The sequence below is a fragment of the Aphelocoma coerulescens genome, chromosome 4A (assembly GCF_041296385.1).
Source record: "Aphelocoma coerulescens isolate FSJ_1873_10779 chromosome 4A, UR_Acoe_1.0, whole genome shotgun sequence".
Lineage (NCBI taxonomy): Eukaryota > Metazoa > Chordata > Aves > Passeriformes > Corvidae > Aphelocoma > Aphelocoma coerulescens.
Genome location: NC_091018.1, coordinates 4,651,218 through 4,677,110, shown reverse-complemented (window position 1 = coordinate 4,677,110; position 25,893 = coordinate 4,651,218). Strand labels below are relative to the sequence as shown.

At 39.8% G+C, this 25,893-nt stretch overlaps 1 protein-coding gene across 1 annotated transcript in view; it reads left to right on the top strand.

Annotated features, from left to right (window-relative positions):
- Positions 1-25,893, top strand: part of LOC138110320 (connector enhancer of kinase suppressor of ras 2-like) — a 135,632-nt gene that overhangs the window by 36,180 nt on the left and 73,559 nt on the right. The window contains exons 3-6 of the mRNA XM_069015062.1: positions 13,749-13,951; positions 15,212-15,299; positions 21,668-21,709; positions 24,184-24,303. Of these exons, the coding sequence (XP_068871163.1) occupies positions 13,749-13,951; positions 15,212-15,299; positions 21,668-21,709; positions 24,184-24,303 (453 nt within the window). The remainder of the gene's footprint in view (positions 1-13,748; positions 13,952-15,211; positions 15,300-21,667; positions 21,710-24,183; positions 24,304-25,893) is intronic.

Genomic DNA, 25,893 nt, shown 5'->3' with positions numbered 1-25,893 from the left:
ACATGTTCTATTCAAAGTGTTAAACCTGTTCCAAATCTTGTAATTTTCTTCTGAAAATGCATCTGTTTAAGTACCAGTGAGAATGAGCATCCTAATCCATTGCAGGCTTGGCTGGTGAATAGGCTCCTACAGGAGCTCCAGCATGCTTCTGAGAAATAAATGTACTTATTTCCATTTGGAAATTTATAAAAGAATCCATTTATAATAATCCATTACTGTATTTCACGTTGGTTCTGTCTGTGGGTAAGCCCGGTGGTATTCTGATACTGAACATTTCATTCCTTTTCATACCCTGAGTTCCTGTCACTCACTGGTAGAGAACAGCACCCCATAATAAGTACAATTAAATTGTATTGCTACTTATTATGCCAATGCAGTAGCAGAAATTTATGCAAATGAATAAGTAGGTAATGACTTGGGGTTATAAACCACATGTATATAACACCTTAGGGCAGGGTGGGAGGGCTGAAATTCACTTCAGATAGTGTTGGGGTAATATAAAGATATTATATTATAATTTCTGTATATTCTTCTACCCCTGGTTTAGGGGACATTAATGGAGCACTCATTTCTGACATCATTTTGACTTCTCTTGAGGTTTGGAGCTGGAAGTCAGGGATTGTGCTTTTAATTTGTGCACTTCTGGGTGTCTGGTTTCTCCAAGGCTGATGGTGGGATCCCAGTCACTGCTGGGGATAAAGGAATGGAAATTTTCCCTGCACGAGGATTAAAGCCAAACCTTTATAGCAACACCCTGTTCCGTTTCATGGGGTTTCTGTTGACACCAGCTGCCCCAGCATGGCATGGTGTGGTGTTAAGGGTCTGTTTATTGCTTCTTTTGCTTTGGTTTCTCTGGGTTTCACAGGCATCCTTTCCTGCACAGTAATCCAGTCTGCCAATACCTGTGGTGAGCAGAAAGCTGGAATGCCAACTTTAATGTTTTAACCTTAATTTTAACCCAAATTGCTCTGTGTAAGCTCTCCTGTGCCCCCAACCTCAGACTGGCCAAGATTTGGATACTTGATTCGTCTGCAGCAACGTGGAGATCCCTGTGGTCTCCTAAGGATGCTCACCCAGCCTTTGTGGAACAATTAGCATTGACATATCCAATTAATTTATATGAATTACTGCTTTTCTAGAATCTCAGTGTGAAGTGTATGGAACAGCCTTGCAGTGACACATGAACAAATTGTGCAGCAGAGCATTCACATTTTCTTTTCCATCATTTTCTTTGTACACTAAAGGAATTAGAAAGAAGGATGCTTGTTACATTTGCATCCTGTGTCATCTCTTACTTGTGATAAAATGTGTTGCTGGATTTCTACATTTCTTTTAATCAAATACATGCAAATCCTACCAAAAATTTTCCAAGTAAAGCATAAAAATCCAGATGTTGCAAAGTTTGCTGTGGTTTCATAAAAATGCCTCTAAAACACCAATCTTTTGTGCAAGAGTTAAGCTGAGTAATTTTAAATTTTAAATTCTGGAGTGCCCGGTGGTAACTCTTTCACCCTGATCTTTTATTGCAAATACAGAAATAAGACTTCAAGCAGGGCATATGAAAGGAAAATATTGGTTTTCTAAAATCATGGCTTGGAGCACTGAGGGTTTTGTGCTTTCTGTCAGAAACTAGCAGAGGTTTGGGTCTATTGCATCTTAACAACCCTTAATTGTACACTACTGCATTAAACATCTGAATATATAATTTAAATCCATTAGCTAGCTGAGGTTGATAATCCTGCCTTGGCAGCTTTATTAAAGGTCTCTACCAAAGCTGTGTGAATTCCCACACTCATCTGGGTGGGAGAACCACCTGAATGGGAGCAATTCTCAAGGTAGGTGAGGTTTTCTGTGGCTGTGCTGCCCAGTTTATCCCCACAGCCCCTCTAAGTTTTGAGAGTTTTGTCTAATCCCAGCCAAACTCAATGGAGCTGTGAGTCCATGAGGATTCCTGCCAGTGCTGAGGCCCCAGAGTGACATTCTGGGAGAATATTCTCCTCATCCTAGGGGAGAGGCATCAGCCCTTGGCCAGTGACAGTCAGAGGGGGCTCTCCCTGGCCCCAGGGCCTGTGCAGGTGTCCTGGGAGTCTCGTGGAGAAAGGGGTGTGTGCTAGTTTGAAAACAAACCAGTGGGAGGCACCAAGTCAGAATAACAATTAAATGGAAATTAAAGAAAAGGAAAAGAAAGTAAAAGAAAACACTGACAGAGTCAAGATACAACCTGAGTCCCTGTTAGGCAGGGTGGTGGTAGCAGTCTGGTGGAATGGTGGTAGCAGTCCTCTGAAGTGGTGATCCTGTAGTAGAAGGGGTCTGCTCTTCCTCAGAAAGTCCAGCGGTGGCTGTGTAGCTCCTGTCCTCTGGAAATCCAGTGGAAAGAGTGTCTCTGGTGCTCAGAGTCCCAGATTATATCGATGATGGGATGCTTGGTTCCTCCCTCTGGGTGGAGCATCTCACAATGGGGTAATGAGTCATGAGGCCAAGTGTTGATTAGGCTCATTAACAGAAGATGGTCCGGAGGGAGTTATTTCTGAGTCATGGGGCAGGACAATGATGGGCCATTAACAGCAAGATAGTCTGGGGGGAGGAGGCAAGGAAACACTGCCCCACCTGATTTCCACTGCTTATGAGGATGGTAGGGACATGGGTGTGGGAATGAAGAGGATGTAGACCGTGGAAAATCCGTCCTTTTTAGTGCCACTGCTGCCTGAACAGTTTGTTACTCCTTCCAGAGGGATGCTAAAGCAGCGTGGATGAAGATCTGTGCCTGAATCCTTGGAGCTGGAATGCTACAGGCACTGAGGGGCAGTCCATTGACTGCAGCTAGCTAATGGAATATTGATTCAGTCCTAGGTAATTATGTTAAATAGGAGGGCGAATATTAGATCATAGAGGAGAGAGGATTCTATTTTTAGAACAAAAAGGAAGAATAATACACACTAGAGCAGGAAGAGATAAACTTCTCCCCTTTAAATGGAAAAAGTATTGTTACACTAACAGAAAATTTAAAGTTCTTTAAGATAACCTAAGAACTTGGTGATATACAGATATTGCCTTGGTTTATTCAGGTGTTCAAAGTCTTAACCATCAAAGAAATTGTTGTGTCTAACAATCCACATGAAACACACTGGTAATTCTTGGTCTTTTAATGAAAAATAATTGCACGATTACTTAAATGGTATTTCAAATATTTAGGTATAAACAATATAACGAACATTTAAAATTAGCTTTTAATATTTTTCTATGACTTTATCTTTTTTTCCACTGGAAAGGACTATGTTGCTTTTATTCTTTGTGTGTTTCATTTGCAAAATCTTCTTTTCCATGCAGAAAGAAATAGTTCCCTTTTTTTTTAGGATTCTGATTTGAGGTCTGTCCCATGCAATGCATGGTAGCAAGAACTATTCCATGGAGAATCTCTGTGCCAAGGAAATACAGAGAGTAGCTCAGTGAAAGTTCAAAAAAAGGACATTTTCCCTACCAAAAAATCCCTTTTCCAATTTGCCAGGAGCAATTTCTTTAATAAATTCCTAGTAAGATATTTTTCATACCACCGTGTTACATTATCAATGTCTATGAGCTGCCTGAACTCCTGAGTAATTATCTGTGATCAGTTATTGTCAGGGATAAATTCATCTGCATGCAAATATCTGAGCATACACATGCATATTCATGTCACTGTTGTTGACTGAGTTGCTTGAGCAGCCTTCAGCAAATTCACAATCCAAATAGATAAATGAACTTTTTTCATACTCTCATTAATGCCCATTCAGATGAATCTTGTTACTAATTTAATTTCTATATGCTGCTCTGAATTGTTATGAATGTGTGCAACATTCCTCCAGAACTGGTGTGGTTTTTACATGGAACTACCACTTCTGCAGGGATCTAAGTTAAATGTCTGACCCGAGTGAAATAGTCAGTGTTGATGTACTATTTCCAAGACCAGCTTATAATTTATTCCCTGAACTTTGAATAATTCACCATTGATTCAAATTCTAATTTTGTGTTATGTACTGAATCTTTTTTTCTCTGTGATCTTGCATTTCTGCCTTATAATTCAAGAGATACTTAAAAAAACAGGAAAATGAGGATTTCTAAGATTGGATGGTTGGTGCTCGCACAAAACTATGAGATAAATAGCGAAGTTTAATTGATCACAAGGGTTTAGTAATAAATAATAAAATTTTGTGGTTATCGAACAGTGCATTAAACATGTACAGCTCCCTTAGATACTGCAGAGAAAGGTGAATAAAGAGCACTTGAAGGTACAGCAAAGGCTTGAGATGCTTTATCCTTGCCAGTGGAGTTCCCTGCATTGGTAGCTGGGAGTGTAAAGAAGAATTTGGGTGTAGTTGAGGTATTTCTGAGACAGAACATGACAACAGTAGCATGGTGCACACTGGGGAGCAACAACAGCAGGTTGTTAATGACTCATGCAGGCAGGAATTGCTAATCATTTTTAAAAGTGAGCAGATCACGGTCCAATATGGTTTTGGAGGAAATATCTACTGTCAGCCTTTGCTCTTGTTTGTTTATCACAGTATCCCCAGTCAGCAGATTGCTCAGAGCTTATTTTCCTACACATATGGAAGAGGTCAAGCCACCCTGGCTGTCTGGCTTGCATATGTTTTGTAATTGAAGCCATATGCAGATCAGTCCATCCTTAATACTGAAATAAAATATTGGAAACAATTATCCCTGGGATGTGGAAAGAAGCCACAAAACACCCGAAGCCCCTCTATCCTCCTGGGTCTCGCTTTTGTGCCCATCAGAAAGGAAATGCTGCCACAGCTTTATTTCCCTGCTGGTGTTATCCTGGGAGTTGACACTGAAGCTGTCAAATGTGCCCAGATGTCAGCTTGGCACAGGACAAATGCTGAGTGGATGGTGCAATGCACCCACCACTTTGTCAGCATGGTTCTCAGAAGGTTGTTATGGTCATGAGAAGGTTATTATGGTTATGAGAAGGTTATTATGGTTATGAGAAGGTTATTATGGTTATGAGAAGGTTGTGTTATTTTGTGCTGCTGTGATATTAAGGTCTTGCTCAAAAAAAATTATGAGAAAGCATTAAATGCGTTTAGAAACAAAGAAATTTTTTAAAAATACTAATTCACTTCCAGGGAGTTTAGATCTAAACTCTTGGTGAAGACAGAACTGAGCAGAAAATGTGAATTAGAAGCAGTGGGAGAGCAGTCAGGAACAGCTCCAAGGGATGCTGCCAAGGTGCACAGGAAAAGCATTGTCCCAAAGAAATTAAAGCACAGGTTTGGATCAATTTCTCCTGTTTCTGAACCTGATGGTTCATCACCTCTGCAGAAATAACTGTTGGTGGTCCAGATATGTGAATAATCATTCTCCACTTTACAACTGAAATGAGATATGAACTCTCTTCTTTTAAAATTTTCCTTTCTTCAAGCTTTGGTGAGATTGGGCACTAAATAGCCAAATAGCTGTGTCAATGTTTAGGTATTTAGATTATTTACACACAGAATAAAATTCAAGGACTTGCTGAATGAGCCACCTAAAACTACAAGAAGTATAGGGAGGTTTCAGATGTTAAAAGAATTAAAATTTCTTCAAGGGGGGGAAAAGGAAAAAAACCAAAAGATACTTGGGAAAAAATGTAATTAAGGTATTCCTCAAGCATGGTCAGCAGACTCAGAGTGGCATGAACTTTAAAAATAAATGCACTTTCTTTGTACTTCACACCATTATGGCGATCAGGAGTCTACATAACTGAATAGCAGATCCCACATTCTATAGATCTTACCCAAAACTGACATTGGTGATGTGTCCTGATGTGCTGGATCTCATTGTGTGACCATGTAGGACAGTGAGAGAGAACTTTAAAATGCATTTTCAGAACATGCACACCCATCACACAAATATCTCTGTCAGGCTGCTCAGTGGGTTTGATTGATTTAATGCTGTAGGACATTTTTAAAGTCTCTTCTGTGTGTAATGAGTTCACTTTCCTCACACCTTTCTGTGGTTTAGGCACTCGTTCCACAGCAGTGGATCCTCTCTCCATAGATCCCTGTGCAGCCCTCCATAACCAAATGAGGGAGATGTTGCAGTTTATTCAAGCTCATCCTGTTAGGGGGAGTATTTGTTTATTCCACAATTGGAAGCACGGTGCTTCATTTGGATTAAGCAGACCCAGCAGCCTTTGTGCAGTTTGCTCAGAGATCTGTAGCAAGAGCTGCAATGTAAAAGCTACTTCTGAAATGTTTAGGCAGGAGGTCAGGAATTCTGTTAATTCCTGATCATCTTAATCAGTCCAGGGCAGAAATTGGTGCACTGTGCAGCTTTAGGCTGGCCTAGAGCAGGGCAAGCCTTGCATAATCTGAGATCCTTGAGCAGTAAATCTGCATCTCCATCTCTGACCTCACCTGCTGCTTGGCTCTCACCAGGCTCCCAACCCTCTGACTCTGAAGTCTTAAACATAAAGTTAACAATTTATTGAAATACCTCATTCTGAAAAAAATACCTCTTTCAGTGGTTGGCCTTCCAAACTTTTTGAGTCCAATTTCTAAAGGAAAGACTATCATGTTCTAAATCTTATCTGAAATAAAAGTAACTTTTTTTTTTAGTAAAATTATTTCCAGGGCACCTCAATTATTCTGGATGACATTTATATATATACACACACATATATATATATCAACTGCAATGCAAATGCTAAAGCTTCATCTGAAGATAAAAAAATATAATGCAAATGTTAATTTTTTAAAATAGGTTAAAATATTTAATCTTACTTCTAGATCTCCTTAATTTATCTATTTACAAGATAATAGGAAGGTGTATGGAGTGCTTAGAAGCACCGTGACAGGTTCCAAATTATAGACTCAGGAGACAAAGAATTATGACACAATTTGCTCCAGCAAGGTGGGATAATTATAATGGAAGGGAGAACAAGGGGGAGGAAAGCTGCACATAAAAAAGCATCGAGGTGTTTCAAATAATAGACTCTAATTTGTATTATGATGTTGCATATTTGCATAGTATTACCATAGTTATTAATGAATTCCATACTTTTATTTTGATGAAATGCCACGTTCTGTGCACATAAACTGTGCTGTGATCCTGCAGTTTAAGTGAAATGATAGGCAAATGTTGTTAAAGAGAGGCAGAAGGATTGGGTTTATTATATATTTATTGTGTATTTATTATATGTTATTATGCTAATTTACTGATTTAGAAGGAGAAAAGGTTTTAAAGAAAAAGCTGAACCAAATTTGGACCATATTTTACTGGAGCTGCATTCCCCAGCCATAAAAATGGAAATTATTTTCCTAATACATATATAGTTTTCAAACCAACAGTGCTAGGATTTTATAGATATATATAAAACATGCATAAAGTATTGAATATGTCAGTGTATAAACTGTGTGAACTACATCTTACAAAGTCTCCTTAATAAAACCCCTAGTTTCTTTGATTTATTTTAACTTTTTATCTAGTGGTGTCATAACTTGCATCTGATTGTAATACCTGTCCCTTTTTTCACCATTCAGGAAATTTTAAGTTTTAGGATCCAGTCTCTAGACCTGAACTTGTGCACTGATTCATAGGATCACTAATGAAAAATTTATTTGGCCTTTTCCAAATTGCTGTTCAGATAAAGGATGACCAGCCTGTAAATTCTTTTTCAAGAGGAAAACCAGACAGACCTGGTGGAAATGGACTGCCTCACCCACTTTGATTTTATGCTATTTCAATACCTTCAGTTTGAAGCAGTTTGATAAAAACATCACCAGAAAATTTTTGTGAAATCAAAGAAATTTTTATGGAGACAAGTGTTTCAGAATCAGGTTTCCACTGTTTTAAAGACTGTTAACCTTTAAAAACATCCCTCCAGAGAGGAAATTTAAAAGAAAAAAGTGTGTTTTGACAGTTTTCATTCTATGTGTGTGTCAGAAGTATTCATGGTAAAATCAGTGTATGATTAATTGGGATTTTTGCTTTTATCAACAAACAGGCTGGGTTTGCCTGGTTTTAGTAAGAGCTAACTGGCTCCATGCTATCCCAAAAATTGTCATTCCTATGGCAAAGCCAGAGCAGCAGACAGAGCCCTGACACAGCAGGGAGGTGCAGGATCCCATCTGGCCCTCTGTGTTTTCCCAGAGGAGAATCCCAAACCCCAGAGCTCCTCTGGGGATTGTTCCCAAAGGGTCTCAGAGGTGTGAGGGACCCCAGGGAGGCAGGTGTGAGACAGGGGGTGGCTGTGGCAGCTCCCAGCCCTGGGGACCAGGAACAGCCTGGAAGGGACCAGGGAGGGCAACAAAGCATCCCCATGGAGCTGCTTCAGCTGCTGCAGGTCCACTAGAAAGCAATTCTTGGGTGAGCAGAGAATGGGTTGAAAACCAGGCTGGACTGGGGAAGAAGTACCTGGAGATGGAGTTTTTAAATTCCCAGTAATTTAGAGGATTCTTAAAACTTTTTGCGTGAAATGTAGAAATGGAAGTGCAGCACAATATTTAGGTTGTGGTGTTTTAAATGCCTTGGATGTGGTAAATTCCATGTAAGGTGCTTGAGTTTCAGTCAGTGTTGTTTCCTTTCATCTCCTCTGTCAGATCTCCTCCTCTGCCCTTTTATTTCTCTTAAATTCAGTGAAAATTGTAACAAAGTACCACCTACAGAAAAAGCTGTGTATGCATCCATGTGTTTATATATTTCTACATATATTTATATATATATATTACACTGACTACTCACACGAATGACAACATCAAGAAAAATTACTATAATTAAAAAGAAATCTGTTTTGAAAGTAGGCTAAATTCATTACTTATGCAATATAAACTGTTTAGCTAAAATTACACCCTGTGCCTATTAAATTTCCACGTGCATGCATTATTTTTGTCTCTGTATGTCACATTACAGCAAAACAATTTCATTATGGCAGTACCTGTAAGAAAAAATGCTGGGGAGTTTTCCACAGAAGAAATAAACCCTTCATATATTGTAGGTATTTCTTGCTTGGCGTTTGATATTCAGGTGCTGGTGTTTACAAAAAACTGATTAGCACTTGGCTGTTTTTTCCCCATTATATTCATTATTTTTTTCTTGATGTTGGCTACAATAATTTGGCCTACTTTACCTTAGCAGCTGCAATTCTCCCAGATTGCTTTATTAGCATAAAATCCTCCTTTGTGATGTTATTGCTTACCTGCAGTAAGGTGTGAGAACACCTTAAGCCATAGCTGAAGATTTTTTTTTCATTCCACTTCTTTGAATACGTAAAAAGTTCAGATCTTATATTGTCAGATGGATATGGAATTTGCTCCATTATTTAAAAGTGGAACTTCAAACCAGAATGTACAAAACAAGCAGAGTTTTTAGCTGGAATTGTGGCACAGACACAGGGCAGGAAGGTTCATGGTGACTGTGTGTTTAGCTATTTCTACATTTTGGGTTCCTGACATTAAAAAGAGGCATTAAATATCTATTTGGAGGCAGTTTTCCTGTATTTCAGTTTCCAAAATTCCAATTTTAACTATAGCGAGTATTCAACAACTTCCCTCTTACATCCTATCTTCTACTCTGCACTAGGAAAAACAGGAATCTGCTTCAGGTTGCTCAGAAATAAAATGGCATTTTCTCCTGTCACCTGAATTCTACCGTTTCTGACAACAGCCACCTGTTTTCTGTACTTCAAAAAAACTGGTCAAGTGTGAAAGCCCCGGGGGGGATCTGTCCTGCCTGTTCCCTCGCCACCTCCAATAACCCCAGCCACCAGCACAGCAGCTCAGACCCAACAGGGGAGGAACTAGGACAACAGAGAGCCTGAAATGGGAGAAATTAGAGGGGAAATAGCTGAATATAAATCTGTGTTCTGCAGGCAGCCAGCAGAGTTATCCTAAATCAGCTGCACACCTCACTAAGAAGTGTCACCGCAAGCACAGCTTCATCTTGGCATTTTGCTAATGATGATTCCATAATGAGCTTGTCTGCCTCTGATCTCACACTTGCGTTTAATTTGTGCCTCCTGAAATCCTCCTTTCCAACTCCTGTCATGGAATGGGGCGTCAGGGCTTGCTGAGCTCCAGCCTAAAACATGGGATCAGCCACTGAACAAATCAGATAATCTGTGTAGCTCTTTGGAGTGTGTGCAGGTAATAAAGCTGTCAGTGGAGATATAGAAGTTCTTACTTTTTGATCCATGCTTTCATATGAAATAACTTAAGTATTTAACAGATTTTCCAGTCATGTCTTTCTGTGTTCAAGGCGTGCTGTTACTTTGGCCCTTTCTGCAATGTTCCTGTCCCGACCCCTTCTTCTGAAACGGGGTGTTGGTGTCTTTAGGCAACGTTCTATTCTCATTAGACAGTTTCCTGATCCAGATTTCAGGATAATTTGACAAATTATGTTGCGGTGTGATTCTAGCCAGGCAACATCTGGGGTCATTTTGGTAGTCAGGATTCATTCCCTAAACTTGTGTATCCATTTCCACTAATTGAGTCATTTGAGATAAAACAGCCTGAATCATCGTGAAACAAAACCAGGGAATAGAGGAAACCTTTCTTGTTTATGTTTCCCCACTCTTGGGATGGAAAATAATCCTGCCTATGCTAATGGCACCCTCTTGTCCCTTTTAGAGGCTTTCTCTTTTATTTTTCTGTCTTTCTTTTTAAACCAGAAATTATTTCTAGGATTTACAGTGCAAGAAAGAAATCACCTGAATCTCCTGCCAGGAGACAGAACTTTCCAGGCTCAGGAGCATCATTTCCATGGTGTGGCTCACAAGAACAGCACATATTTAACACAGGGGGAGCAGAATGTATGGCTGTGAAAACTGAAGTCTGGCTTGGCAGCTGTGATAATGATTTAGTCTGGCAGCCCTGAGACTCTCTCAGTTACAGCAAGTAGATGAGGTGCCTACAGGAATTAGAGGAGATCTGGATACTGGCACTGCCATCTATGCACCACAAGGCTCCTCACCTGCCTAGTCACTGCCATAAACTACAATTCTTTGTTTTGAAACATGTCCAAGTGATGCAGTTTAAATCTGGGGGGTACCCACTTCCTGGCTCTTTTCTCCTCTGGAACAATCTCCTCTATTCCCCATCCCTTTGGTTGCTGACTCTGGAAGCCCAAAAGAGGCCACAGCTTCCTTCAACCCTCTCCTCATATCCTGCCACAGTAGGGTTTGGTGGCATCAGAGCATCAGGGGAAGGGGATACTTTCAAGGTTTATTTGTAACCACATTTTCCCCATTTGGTAGTTGATTACAGCTGTTTGATTTAAAAATTAAAATCTTGGATGTAGACACACTTAAATCCAGAACAACCCAATGTCTCTGTCTTCTACAAAGGTATTGATTTACTGTCACTTTCATAATATTTTTATCTTTTCCCCTTTATTGTGCCCCACTCAGTCTCAAGTAAACCACTAACTTGCATCAGCACTTCTGCTCTGCTGAACAATTTCCTTTCATCTTCTGATTATCTTTATGGATAAATTTTATCTATGCTTTGCTGTATTTTAAATGTTATATTGACACTAATCGAGGTTGTCGTTGGCATGTAAGCAATAAACTTCAAGATAAAGCAGAGAACTTGTTTACTAGGTGGATTTCCTCACACACATTTCCTGCTCAGTCCTCTGTGTTTTCCAGTGACTGGAGAAGATGACTCTGGCTGATTACACTTGCTGGGATCTAAAATACCTTCTGGTACTTATAGATTCAGTGGTCAAACTGTGTTCTTCCCTGCTTAAACTCTCTTAAAAGCAAAGTGACAGGTTTCCAGAGCTTTTATGCAATAACAAGTTATTGGGAGAGGTTTTTGTTTCGTGCTTGTTTCCACGGGAATAAGCAACCAGGAGGATCTAGTTTATCATCCTTGTAATGTGTTGCTGAGTGTGCAGAATGAAACTCGTTCTGAGGGAAAACCAGGCCCTGCCCAGCTGGTTGATAGCTGGAAAAGGCATCCCAGTGCATCCACTTAGTCATCAGCTTGGCATGAGTGGAAGTCGAGAGAAAAACAGAGCAGGGGAGGGAATTCCTTCAGAGCTCTAATAAAAGAAAGATTAGATGTGATATTAAACAGATGACACATTAATATCAAATACAGCTTGCTCTTTAAACTTTTCCAAAAGAGAATGGCTTTCTTTGGTGACACTGTTGCTAACTGTGCAGTAGTTGTTCTGGGAAAAAAGTTGAGGAGAGTTTTTGTCATCTGTAGCACTTTATCTTGAACTGGATGCTCCAGCCCCCACTGACTGACCATGGTGCTTGAGCTGTGATATGGGCCTAACAGTGAAATTAATTCTCTCCCTGGTTTTTAAATCGAATTCTTTGCAGTCAGCTGAGATAGCAAAGTGTTTCATTCCTCATAGATTTCCCTCCAAGCTGGAGGCAAGGCCTTGATTTTTCTCAGAGTGAACTTTGACAGGGAGAATGGCTGGCAGGAAGGCACTGTCCCAAGTGCCAGCTGTCAGAGGTCCAAAACACTTCACCAAGTGTTTGTTTGTGCTTTGTTTCCTTTCCATACAACCCCAGTTTATAAGTTTTTTATTGGTCAGTATAATTCCCTTTTCTGGAGTCAAAAATTATTGTTTCTAGTACAAATATCCATGTTAGCATCCATCAAGAAGTGTATTCCTTGCAATTCTTTATTCTCTGCTTTGAGGAAGAAGTTTAGGCAAAAATATTGACGTGTAGTATTCATGATCAATCATCCTCAGTAACACAAGCATAGTTGAAATTAATAGTGGGCAATCAATTCAGACTCTGAGAGCTGATTTTGTTTAAATGCTCATTAAATTCTTTCATGTCCTACATCCTGTGGGGGCTGCAAGAAATCTGGGTTCAATTCAGCATGTTTGAGACTTTCTGTGTGACTTTGAATTATTTAATGTATTTGAGCTGAGATATCTCTGTGCTTGTTATCTGGGTCTAAGTGGGGAATAGGCCTCGTGATTAAAGGACTGAGACATGGATGAAGGAATGTGGATAAAGGATAAAGGGAAAAGGGACTTGTGTTTGGAAACCTTCAATTAGATTCAACCCTTCTCCCTCCATCAGAACTAGAACAATGGACAAAAATCCACTAAGAACTGTTAAATATGAAGCCCTGCCACTGGTTGGAGTCTCTGAGCCACAAGGAGCTGTTCCTGCATGTTCTCTGCTCAGACTCTTCCCTGAGCAGCCGTGGGGAGCAGGAGCAGCACGCCTTTGCTCTGACCTGGTTCAATGGTTCCGTGTTTCATTCCATGTGGGACAGCTGCTCTCCAGCAGCAGCAGGGTTCAGGAGAGGGTGTTCCTGTAAAAGCCTCTCAGCAGGGCCATGTATCACTTTATTTCTGATCCACAGGGCAGCGGAAAGGGATGTTCTTCTCAGGTGAAGGTATTCCAGGGGCTGGGATCCAGTGCAGTGGGAGTGCTCAATGCTGAGGTGACAGACACCCGTGGGCCACAGCAGGGAGAGGACAGTGCACTCCTCACCTGCACTTCCTGAGATTGGGACAGACCTTGAGGCTCAGCACATGGGATCCTTTTTGCCTGTCCCTCAGGGACATGGCTGGACACATGTGAGTCATGTTGGACTGTGCCTGCTGGTGATAGCAGAGGTTGTGTCACACACTGGGTGCATCCCATGTGTCCTACCCCAAATACTCTTGTTTAATCTCTACCCAGGTATCCACAACCACCCTCTCAGCCAAAGCCAACCACGACGTTTCACTTCACAGTTTGGTTTGTGTAGCTGACCACACACTGTCAATCTTCTTCTTTCCCTCAGAATTATGGTTTGGAGACTGAAAACCTGAGAACTCTGTCTCACAAGCTGAACGCCTCGGCCAAAAACCTTCAGAACTTTATAACGGGTAGGAGGAGGAGTGGCCATTACGATGGCAGGGCCTCCAGACGACTGCCAAATGATTTTCTTACCTCTGTAGTTGACCTGATTGGTGCTGCCAAGAACTTACTCGCCTGGCTGGACAGGTAATTAACTGTTCCTCGATCCCTTGTGCATGAGAATAATTCCTTGGGGAGTTTTCTATTTGTTCTTTCTTTGCCTCTTGTACTCTTTTATTCTAATATTAAAATGGCAGGTCTGGAATTCTAGCTCTAAACTTTTACAAATTTGTCAAATATTGGAAGCAAAATTTAGTACCCTTCCCTGTCAGGAGAGTCTTAACATTTGCTCTAGTTACCTTTTGAGATTCTTTCAGCTGGATTTCATGTGAAATGAATATTTCTGTGCTATTCTCAGTGCCACACCTAGTAACATCATCATAAATTTCAGAATGAAGGGCAAGGAAGAAAAGCTTGTGGAGTTTGAGCTGTCTTTCAGCCATCAAAAAGACAGAAAATCTGGAGTTGAGTAAATCAATTAAGAATGTTCAAAATAAATGATAGTACTTGCTTAGTCTGAAAATTAAATGTTCTTATTTATGAGGAGTAGGCTGGATGTGTTAGGTACAGGTGTGCTGGTTAATGCTCAACAATCAGCCACTGGTGTTTTATATTTCTGAACAGAGAAACTTGATTAAAAGTATCTCTGTGACTGTGGCAAGACAGAAACCAAAACATAAATAGCATCAGAGCATTTATGGCTTGTTTCTCTTTGGAGTTATAGCAGTAAATAGCTTTATCTGGAATCTGAATGCTCTGGAATGTATAAATGGTACCTTAGAAATCACAGTGAGAGTGAATCACCCTCCTTTACAGGATTTGTATAATCCTGGTGACATCTTCCTAACCTAATGCCAGCAGTCATATTCTCTCAGGCTATGACCTTGTCAGTTCTTATAAATTCAAATGGGGTCAGATTCAGCCAGAATTTGGAAAGCCTGAAGAAAATCTGAGCATGCAGGAAGCTGTGACTAAGTAAGCATTACTGTGCTCTCTGAATTAAGGTGCTGATTGCTGCTGAGGAGTGATGTCATACCAGAGATGCTATCTTTTTTAATGAGCAGTACAAAGGAAATCTGGGCTGCTTAGAGTTATTTGAAAGCTCCTATTTCTATTCTCCATAAGTACGATAACTTCTGATGTTCTGACCAAAATCCAGTTTACATCCTGCCTGCATTTTTTCTTGTTCCAAAGGTGTATATTACAAAAGTTGTGCATCTTGCTGCTGGAGATTAAAATGATTTGGCATTTCTGTGATGTGGAACTGATCCCTATATGACATATATCTGCTTATAGAGTAAGTTATGGTCCTTAATGCTGTATAAACCTGTCCTTCCCCTGTCCCAGGTCTCCGTTTGTCAGCGTGACAGAATATTCACTGCTGAAAAACAACATTGTTCAACTGTGCCTGGAACTAACAACCATTGTGCAACAGGTAGGAGTGGCTCTCTTCTGCTCTGAGTCCTCTTCACATCACTGCTTAAAACTGCAATAGCGAAAGTAACTACAGCTTTTACATCACCAGAAAAGTTGTTACAGCATTACCTCTCTGTTCTTTCCATACTCTCATTCTCTGTGAGGGACAGGAAGATTTTTGGGCTTTGGGGATGTTCCTGGATAGATTGAAGGACCCTGTGAAGTTAAAAATAATCCACTTTGCTCTTGAGTAGACAATTTCATGTTAGGTGATTTACCACCATGCGAGTGTTGAACAAAAGAAAAGTGTTGAACACAGTGGGAAGCAGCTTAACTACTACTAACAGGTTATTCCAGATTAAAATAGGAATGATCCAAAATGTTTCAGGGACAAATTCTTAAAATACTTACAAATATATCCAGAATCTGCACTGTGGCTTCTTCACTGAGAGGAGACCCAGTAGCATGGAAGTTGTTTAGGGATGAACATGAAATATTCCTAACATTAAACCAACTAACTACAGAAGAGATCATGGTAGCAGTGCAATCATCACTGACACTCATTAGGTAATTGTGACATGGTACAGTCCACCAGAACATAAAAATAAGTTATCTGGTCTTTAGTTCTATATAGTATATAGAATCATAGACTGTCCTGAGTTGGAAGGGACCCACCAGAATCATCAAGTCCAATTCCTGGCCCCACGAAGGAGACCCCAACAATCCCACCCTGTGCCTGAGACCCTTGTCCAAACATTCCTTGAAGTCAGGCTTGGTGCTGTGACCTCTATAATAATATAATAGAACAATAAAATAACAGTGTCTGACAGTGTCTGCCCCAAAGTAAGACAAGAGGTGACACACAGGTACTGAAAGATGGAGGGTGAATTAGTTTTACAAATATTTACAATGAGCCACTCCCCTTGTGAGGGGATAAAATATTGATGGGACAAAGGAGTGTTACTGGAATATGTGGAAAAGGCAGAGAAAAGGCACAGCTGTCTGGGAGTGAATAAAAAAGGACAAAGATGAAAGGGTTGTAGGAGGGAAAGCAAGAAGAAAGCTTAGCTTAAGCTCCAGTTTTGTAGGGACTTTAAGCTGGGCCTGTCTCCAATACAGAGGATTTCCCTGCCACCTCTGTCCTGTGCTGCCACGGTTTTTCCATGCACCCTCCCAGCAGCCCAATCACAGGACTCACTCAATTTCAAATGCTTTTTGGAGTAGTAATGGAGTAGTAGTTCTGAAAACTGTTTTTCCCCTCTGCTTCAATTTATTTCAGTTCTTAGAGCTAAAGAACTAAGGCTAATAAATATGTATTTTACACTATTATCCTTAATTTATAATGTTCAGCTTTATTCTTCCTGGGAATCTTGTCATTCATGCATTTTTGCAGCACAAAGAAAAGATTCTTTTTCTCTGTTCTTAGTTTAGAAATTCCAGTGTCGGCATTTAATTATTTATGTATCTTTATTAAGCTTTTTCTTACGAGGTGCTTATAGCACTAGGCTATTTTTGATTTACAGACTAAGCAAAATGAACTTCTCTACAGTATAAAAACTTTGGATTCTGATTCTGTCCTTCAGCTGATACTGCACTTTGTTTGTGTGAGTTTGATTTTTCCCTGTGGTCCAGGTGAAAATAGAGTAATTTTGAATTGCTGTCTCCACTTCTGTCGTTCACTTCTCAGCTTTTGGCAGATGAAATTCTGCTCTCCTCTGCCAGCAATAGTTTGGTTCTTTATTTTTTCCAGTTCTTCAGCTCCAGTCCCAAAGCTGTCCTCCTTCTGACAACTTAAAAACAATCTTTTAGCATAAATTCCAAGTCATTCCAAGAAGAAAAATGCTTGGTTAGTTCTTCAGGTTACAAATCAAGTTTTGTCTTTTCTTCATCTTATTGTCAGGTCTGGCTTGTTTGATAGTTGTCTATTAAGATCTTTTGATGTTATATTAAACTTAGCACCAGAAAGAGCAGATAAAACCAAATCAGTCATAGAGAGACAGCTTTGCAGTCACTAAATCTGAGGAAAATTGACCTTAATGTGTGAAAGCAGAAATGTCTCACCTAAACAAGAACTGCAGGCTCAGCTGTTGGCTGGAATATGAATTAAAAGGCATAACTAATAGAAACCTGGGTCTCAGATCCTTTCAGATACTCCTTGTTTTATGAATTATATACATCATAAATACCTCATTCAGCCAGTGTGAAAGCAGCAGTCAAGGGTACGGATTTGGCACATTAAGTGAGGAATGTCTTTGACATTTTGTGCAAAATGAATGTGTTTTGTGTGCATAACTTGCAGCTGCCACTCCAGGTGAGTTTTCTTGACAGGGTTACCCTGTAACCTTAGTTTAATATAGAAAGTGCTTATGAATCTTCATGCTCAGATGTCCTGTGTGATCTGAGTGACATAACTTAGATCAAATTTATTTTAATGTATTATAATTATTTATGTACCATGCAAATGCTGTGATGAATAGTCACTTGTTTATACAGCATCTTCTCATGCTGGTTAAAAGAAAACCTCATTCTCTAATTTTAGGGGAGTTTTACAGCTGTCCCTTTATGTTTGGAAATGTACTTTATTCTGCCCAGGTTTCTTAACCCTTTTGATCACCTTCACGAAGCTACTGTAAAAGAATTATGTCAAGCAGAGAGCTGCAGAAACATCCTGATTTTGAGGGGCAATGTCCCATCAAAATGTGTCTATAATATGCAAAGAAGCAGGTTAGAACAGAGCATTGAGATGTGTGAGCTCTCTGCTGACTTCACTTTGAGTTGCAGCTCAGTTTCAAGGTGCACTCACTCTCCTTCCTGCTCTGAAAAGGAATCCACCAGAATAACTGAACTAAATTTGGGGTTGTTCAGGGCACCAAGGCTGCCCTGAGGGAAAGACAACTGGAGGAACTGGGGAAGAACAGGGTTGGATTTTTGTTCATAAAATGCAGCCATTGGTTAATTTTTCATTGAGTAGGAAGAGTTCCCCAGTCCTAGTGGCATCTGGGTTTCTAATTTTTCCTCATTATGTCAAAGATGCTTAAATCTGAGGTAGATGCTTCCAATACACTCATTAACCTGCACAAACAAACTTTCTCTCGACAAAAAGTCTCTATGTCTTACCAAAGGATGTCAGCACAACTCAGCCTAACTTTTTCCAACAAAAGCCAAACAAAATTTTGCTCTTTCTCCCCTTTATTACTGTCTAATTAACCTCACTGAACTGAATTCAGACACCTTATAATGGATTTTTGCCCCATTTTTAGCCAAATACAGTGTGTTTTGGATTAAGCCTGGCTTTTCTGGTTTTTTAAAGCCATCTGGTTTGCACTGCAATTGATAGGAATTGTTGTTTCTTAGTAACTTCTGTACCTGGTGTAAGTTTTAAATTAGCCTCCCCTGAGAAGGTGGTTGGACCAGATAACTTCCAGAGGTCCCTTCCACCTGAATTATCCTCTGATTCTGCAGCTGCCATGCAAAACCTGGGTGTTATTTTCAGTTTGAACTTTGCAGACTTCAGCTTCCAGCCCTTCCATCTTATTTTGCTTGCATTTGCTAAAGAAAATTTCATCAAACATCTGTTCACTCTTTTCTAAAAATAGATTATGATCAAGTCTCTACCTTTGAACCAAGTAAAATGAGTCAGTTCAGTGCATTTGCTGTTGTAGATTTGCCTAATTCCAGAGCAATCTCTTTCTTTCCAACGTGTGAATTTCAGAAGTATTTAATTTTGTGCATGCAAGCAATGTATTTTGAAATATCCCTTTGTCATATCCACCACTCAAAGACTGCTGTAGAACTTTCCTGCAGTGTTGTGGTGGGAAATGCTCCTTTATAGGGTCTCAGTTTCTTTTCAGTAGTTGACTTAACTCATGCTGTTTTATTGAACTAAGTTAATGAATGAAGTATTTTACATTTTTTTATGTGTTAGTTAACTGTCCTCAAGAACTTGCCATAAAACATTTCTTATGGTATCTCAAATTCCTGTGGTACTTGCATTTTTTCCTTCTTTCAGAATTAGAAATTAAAATTTTGAAGTGATTGTGGGTGGGCACGAGCCCCACTGACCTTTTCTCTTTATGAATATGCAGAAGAGCAGTTTCACTTTATCAGAGACCAAGGTGTGCTGTACCTTTCAATTTAGGATGTTCAGGACAGTGCAGTCCCTGCCTGGTTTGCAACACTGCTGCTGTGACTGGTTTTGTAATTCCTGTGTTTTATCCTTTTACAGAGGGGAAATAGAACACAGCTATTAATTTTAAGGTTATTTTAAACTCTAAGAAGAAATATCTTTATCATGTCATCTTGCTACTGGAGAATGTAGAAAGAATGTGACTATAACTATTATTTATTTTCTAAGAAAAATAGATCAACATTCTATAAATGGTACTCCTGGAAGATTATTTTTTTAATGAGATCCCTAGTGCATTGCTATGTATCAGAGAAAAATAAATCAGAAGAATATTGTGACCTACATATCTCAATATTTTAGTATAACATTGCAAGTGCTTTTAACCTCTCAGTTAAACTAGTCTGATGTATTTAAAAAAGAAGTCAATATGCATCTATTTTGGAAGGAATCCCAAAGCCATTAACATTTTTCATGCTAATGTAATCTTGACTGTGCAACATAAGTACAGCTAACATTAATTCTGCTCTACAAAACAGTAAAATTTCAGTTTTACTATACATACATCTTCTATTCTTTGACCTGAAGTAATTAAGTTTGTTCAGAGGGAGGCTCATATTGTATTTCTAGCACAGAAATTAAAGGAATAATTTAGACAGGAACATTAGCTCTGAAGTCAAGCTGGAAGCCCTGCTGTGATCATTTTGTTCTCCTGGTACGTGGAGGGTTAAAAGGAGATGGCAGATGAGCTGTTTGAAGTGTGCAAAACTTGCAGGAAAAACTGCCTTGGGCATTGCCAGCCAAACTGACTAATTGAATTCTTTTTGTGCTCTAGAAAATAACAGTATGAATACAGAGGAAACATCAAAGGGATACTTGACCATGAAATGCTAATATAAATTCTTCTGTGTTCCTTGGCGCTCCCAATCTTCTGATTTTGACTTCCTTATTCTGTAGCAATATTCTTTAAACTGTAGTCACTTAGAAATTAATTTCTCCACAGAAGCAGCAGTCCTCCAAAATAAATATTGACCTTCAGAGCTGAGGGAGGGGCAGTTCCCTGGGCTGAGGGCTCAGAGCAGCTGCCTCAGACGGGCTCAGGGGCAAAATCCTCGAAGGGACACCCAAGGGAGGAGGTTTGGGAGCTGGATGGGAACAGCCAAGGGTTTGGGCTGCTGGAAAAGGGGAGCAGAGACCTCCAGAAGGTGTCCCAGCCCAAGCTGAGTGTCCAGAGTAAAGGCAATGAGGGGGTTGGAATTGTTTTGTGGGAGTTCTGAAGCACTTTACTCTGGTCCCTAATATATTAAGATCCAGTAAAAAAAGGAAATCTTGAGAACTATAGGGAATCTTAAGCTGTTTGAAGGGATAGCACAGAATATTCTGAGTTGGAAGGGACCCACAAGGTTTATCAAGTCCAACTCTTAAGCCCATATAGGGATCAAACCCACAACATTGGTGTTGCCATCACCAGGCTCTGACCAGCTGAGGGAATCTGAAGTTACTTGAAGGGATATTTCAGGTATTATCAGTAAGTTAAATTTTACTTGAAAGCTTATTCAAGGAAAAAACTAAATAAAGAAGACAGGTTTTTTAACCTCTCCCATATCTTGCTCTGTAGAAAGCCTTTTCCAATGTGGAATAGCACTTGGAGAAGGATTTAATAATTTCCCAACATGATAAGGGGAGAGGGAGCCTGGCCGGGAGCTGAGGCCAGGCCAGGGCTGCCCTCAGAGGGGACCAAGACTTGGGGGGACCCTGTTCTAATCTCACTCTGCCTGGAAGAGTTCTTTTTTGCATTTTCCTTTTTATTTTATGTTTAGCAGAATATAGCCTGAGATTTGGAGTGTACCTGGCAGGAGGAAGTGGGGCAGAGCTGTAGGGGATGGTTAAAACTTTGCCATGGCTGTGTCCTGATTTCCAGAGGGTGTTACTGAGGGAACTTCCCTTCCCTCAGTATTAATAAGCAATAGATTCCTTTTAGCAATTTGTATGGTTTGTTTCATGAAAGAAAAGCAGTATTTTAGCCCCTGTAATAGCCCTAAATGAAAAAGCAAGGTAAGGGTGATGCTGAAATTATGGAGTGTAATATTGATTATTCTTAAAATGATAGCTAAAATAGAAAGATGACTACTCTAAAAGTAACACGTAGTAAGGTTCATCAGGAATATGGAAGAGACTGTCAACAGCATAAACCCTTCTTTCATTTCTTAATAGGAACTTTAATGTGACATCATTTAATTGGTTTTTTTTCTGTTTTACCACAGGATTGTACGGTGTATGAAACAGAAAATAAAATTCTTCATGTGGTAAGTAATTCTGCTTTGGTGCTCTCTAATCTTACCCCACACACTTAAATGATTCTGTAAAAAAATAAGGCTGCTAGAGGAAAATAAAGTTCCTTACTCTCTGGCATAATTTCTGATGAATTATCTCAGTTGCAAAAAGCTAAAGTTCCCCCCACAGTAATGCTCTCTGTTATAGCTACAATCAATTACAAATACAAAATTATTGTTTTAGGTTTAGAAGCTGCACAGTATTCTGTATGGTTAATATTCCTGCCAGGACTGCTGGTGTGGAATTCCAGCCATCACATCCATAGACCTGGTGCATCACTGGTTGTCAGACCGAGCATTTTGTGCCTTCAGCACTCAAAAACATCTGATGACAAAGGGGAATGGAAGAACCTTATTCAAGATTATTGATTAGATATTGGCCTTTAAGTTCAAATACTTTATATTTTCCTGGTACCAGCATGGAAAACCTGTACTGACACTGAGATAGAGTTAAAGCCTGTGGTGAAAGGGAACTCTCAAAGGATTTACAAGTTCAGATAAGCTTTTGACAAGTGCTGCCCAAGTGCCTGACTCTTTCTTTCCTCTTTTTTTCAAAGCCTTTTGCACATACTCTGCTTCCAGTGGGGATTAAAATCTGTCATAAAACATTGATGTGCTGTTAAATTTAGAAAGCATGCAGTGACTTTTAGAAAAAAAAAAAGCTTACTATTGCAAACCTGGGTATGAATAGAGCTTTAAAAAGCACCTGATACCTTCTGGGATTTGGAGTGCACACACACACACACACACACACACACACACACACACACACATATATTCACAACTTTTAGCCCACAGTTCTAACTGTGGCAGAGACACCTTCCATAGACCAGGTTGATTTGATTGAAAACTTCTTTGTTGTTTATTTTACTAAAAAAAAAGTATTTTTATGACACTACTCTAAGGTTAAAGTATTACAGTAGAAAGTTCTCTCTCTGGGATTTAGCCTGCATCTAATCTGTAACCAATGCTCTCAAATTTTGAGGCATAAGGGAGGTTTTCTGTTGGAAACTTTGACATTTGAATATGAATTTTTGATATGCCAGTGATTCAAAAGCTGGATCAAGGATGTGCTCACACACAGTGCACCCACCACACTGGAGATTTTTTGAGTTTGTCCATCTCTTCTGGGAGAAGATGAGACCCGAAGTTCTGCTCAGGGGTTCCAGCCCTGAGCTGAAACTGCTTGAAATAGTTGTGGTAATGGTGACCTTTAGCTGCAGTCACACACACCTCAGTGGGATGCTTTGCATCTGGCAGCTGATACAAAATCCAGATGCCACAGCCAGGGCTCCAGAGCTGTCCTTGGATTTCCAGATGAGTAACTGCACAGTGAGAATGGAAATACAACCTACAAATTCAGGCAGTTAACTTATTCATTGTGACAACTTTATTTGTTTAACTTCTATGGATAGTGTCAAATGAGATATTAGAAAGCCTCATGCTTTTGTGAATGCCTGAAACAAAACTTCCCTCAAGGGATTTCACTGGAATTTGCTATAATTAGGAAAAATGAGAGTATAGTCCCCAAAGCAAAATAGATGCACACAGCACAGCCTCGACCGGAAACCCATCCTGAGACTCAGCTGAATGAATTCTTTCACATTAGGTTCAAACATTTTTGGGCATAGCCTTTTTGAAGGAGTGCTTTGAGCAACACACCGAAATTTGGGAATAAATCTCTCCACATGAATGTTGTCTGAGAGTTCAGCTCAGCTCCTCTCTGACCCACAAACTTTGCTTTCACAGAGGGGTTTAATCTGTCAGACCCACAGCTACTGTCTATGCAAGGGGGCTCCTGCTTTGAAGGGGTTTGTGTGGATTTGAACTAAGATTTTGAGATCTTTAGCTGGAAGATAGGATAACAAAATCATTGCATAGTCATGGTGATGTGGAATATCAGTTAAAGGATGTGTTCAAAGATGCATAAGAATTTTACTTCAGGAAATGGGTTAACTAAGGCACTTCTCTGCCAGGGTAATTTTTAACAAAGGAAATTTTCCAAGTTGTAGAGCAGAATTCACCTAATTATCACAGTTGGCAGGGATGATGTCATCATTCAGTAGCCAAAATAGGTTATTCAGTTGCATAAGATATTTATTTTTACATGTTTCACTCAGCTTCCATTGTATTTATAATCATAAGGATAAAGTTCATTGGGTTTGTTCTTTTGTTTTCAAAGTGCACATAGTGGGAGTGGAGACAACAGTTTCAGATGCAGACACCCTTCTACAGCAGAACTGCACATACAAGTACATTTTCTTGACATTTATGGATATTTTCTGTTCCCTTAACCACTTGCTCTTGACTTTCATACACCTGTAGTTTTTACAATGTTACGAATTAAAATTATCTGTTTATTCTTGGTTGGTTCTGAGAATAAGAACTTCTTCACTTGTAGTTCCAGTTTGATACGAGGGATTCTATTGCCTTGTTTTTCGTTGCAGTGTAAAACCCTGTCTGGGATTTGTGACCACATCATTTCACTCTCATCTGATTCTCTGGTGTCCCAGTCAGCACATCTCGAGGTCGTTCATCTCACCAGCATTATGCCCAGTGAGGGGTTGGTAAGTAGCAAAGCAGTTTAAACTTTAAACTCTTAGAATGCAGAGCACGAGCCTCAGTTCTTTAGGGTGATTTGGGTTTTGAGTTTATCAAGAAACCAAAATGTATTTTTATGCAGTGTCCTAATTTTTTGGTAAGCTGAATCAGATTTCTAAAGGTGGTTTAATTGACATTTATCTAAATAAAGGGATTGATTTGGGGTTTCTTAGATTAAAACCTGTTTTACCTAGGGCATCATGTGCAACTGTATGAGCAGTTAAACCTGTGATCCTTTGATAGCCAGATTGCAGTTTTTGGAATATACTGAAATAATCCCCAAATGCAAACACATACAAATAAAATTAACTAATGTAATTAATGTTCTTTCAAAATGATCAGTGGAAGGTTTGTGTCTTGGACTTGCATAAATGTAATTATATGCCTCCCTAACTATCAGTTCAAATAAAACTTCCAGAAGTATCATCCCAGGAGCAAAATAAATCCCTTTTATTTGTAAATCGTTGCTCACTGAGCAGCCTGGTTGGATGGGTCTGGACATCCCAGCTGCTCTGCATTAGTGATGGGTCACAGCAGTGAAATGTTCTGCAGAGATAGTTTCATAGTTATTTGGCTACAGCTTTTAAATATTCATGTACTGATAGATTTTTTTTGGACAATGGATTTTCGTGACAGCTCAGTGGTCAGTGGGTAAAGATTTCTGTCCCCCTTCTGCATTCCCTTACTTCACAACCATTTCATGTTGGTGGGCTGTAGGAACATAAGGATTGTGCTTGGGAACCTTAGATCCCAATAAAAGCTGGAGTGGAAGGTGGCACTGCGGGCACTGTCCTGTTCTTCAGGCTCTCCTCAAGAGCCAGGCTGCTTTCCCCAGCACAACCTCCTAGACTGCCCTCAGCTGCCTTCTTAGAATTGTTTTTATTTTCTCCCTACAAGAAGAGTAATTCAGGAATTACTTCAACCCTTCTGGGTTGAAGGAAGCAGTTGGAGGAGTAAAAAAAGGAGGAAGTGGGGAGTGGAATTGGCAGTCATGAGGCTTATCCGCAGAAAATCCCATAACTGACAAATCAAAATCCATTTGAGTGTCACTCTTCACCTTGTGGCATGTTTCCTGTTTGTAATTCAGCGTGATTTACAGATTTTAAATTTCTGTTAGTTGAGACACTTTGTATTATTTTGACATCTTCCTCTTTGTTCTGACATTGAATAGCGACGAACGTCATATGCAAATACTGTCAGAGTTACAAGGGCATAATTACTCTGAGGTATGCATATTAATCTGAGAATGACATATTTTAATAACATGAGGGGGTGTTGTGTGACTGCACAAGTTTACTTTATTCTTAGGCTGATTTAGTCAACAAAGAACATTACCACAGCATAAACCACATTTAATTTTCATTCCGCGGCAGCGCAGATGCTCAGCCCAGTGTGTAATCCTGAGCACAGACACAATTTCCTTGCTGTGCTGCTGCATCCTTATGGCCAAACATGTTCCCTTTATGGCCCAGTTTCCCCTCTAGGTTCTGATTTCTGGGTTAGTGCAGAATACCCAGGAAATACAGGTCAGTACTTGTGCAGGAGATACGCTGTGA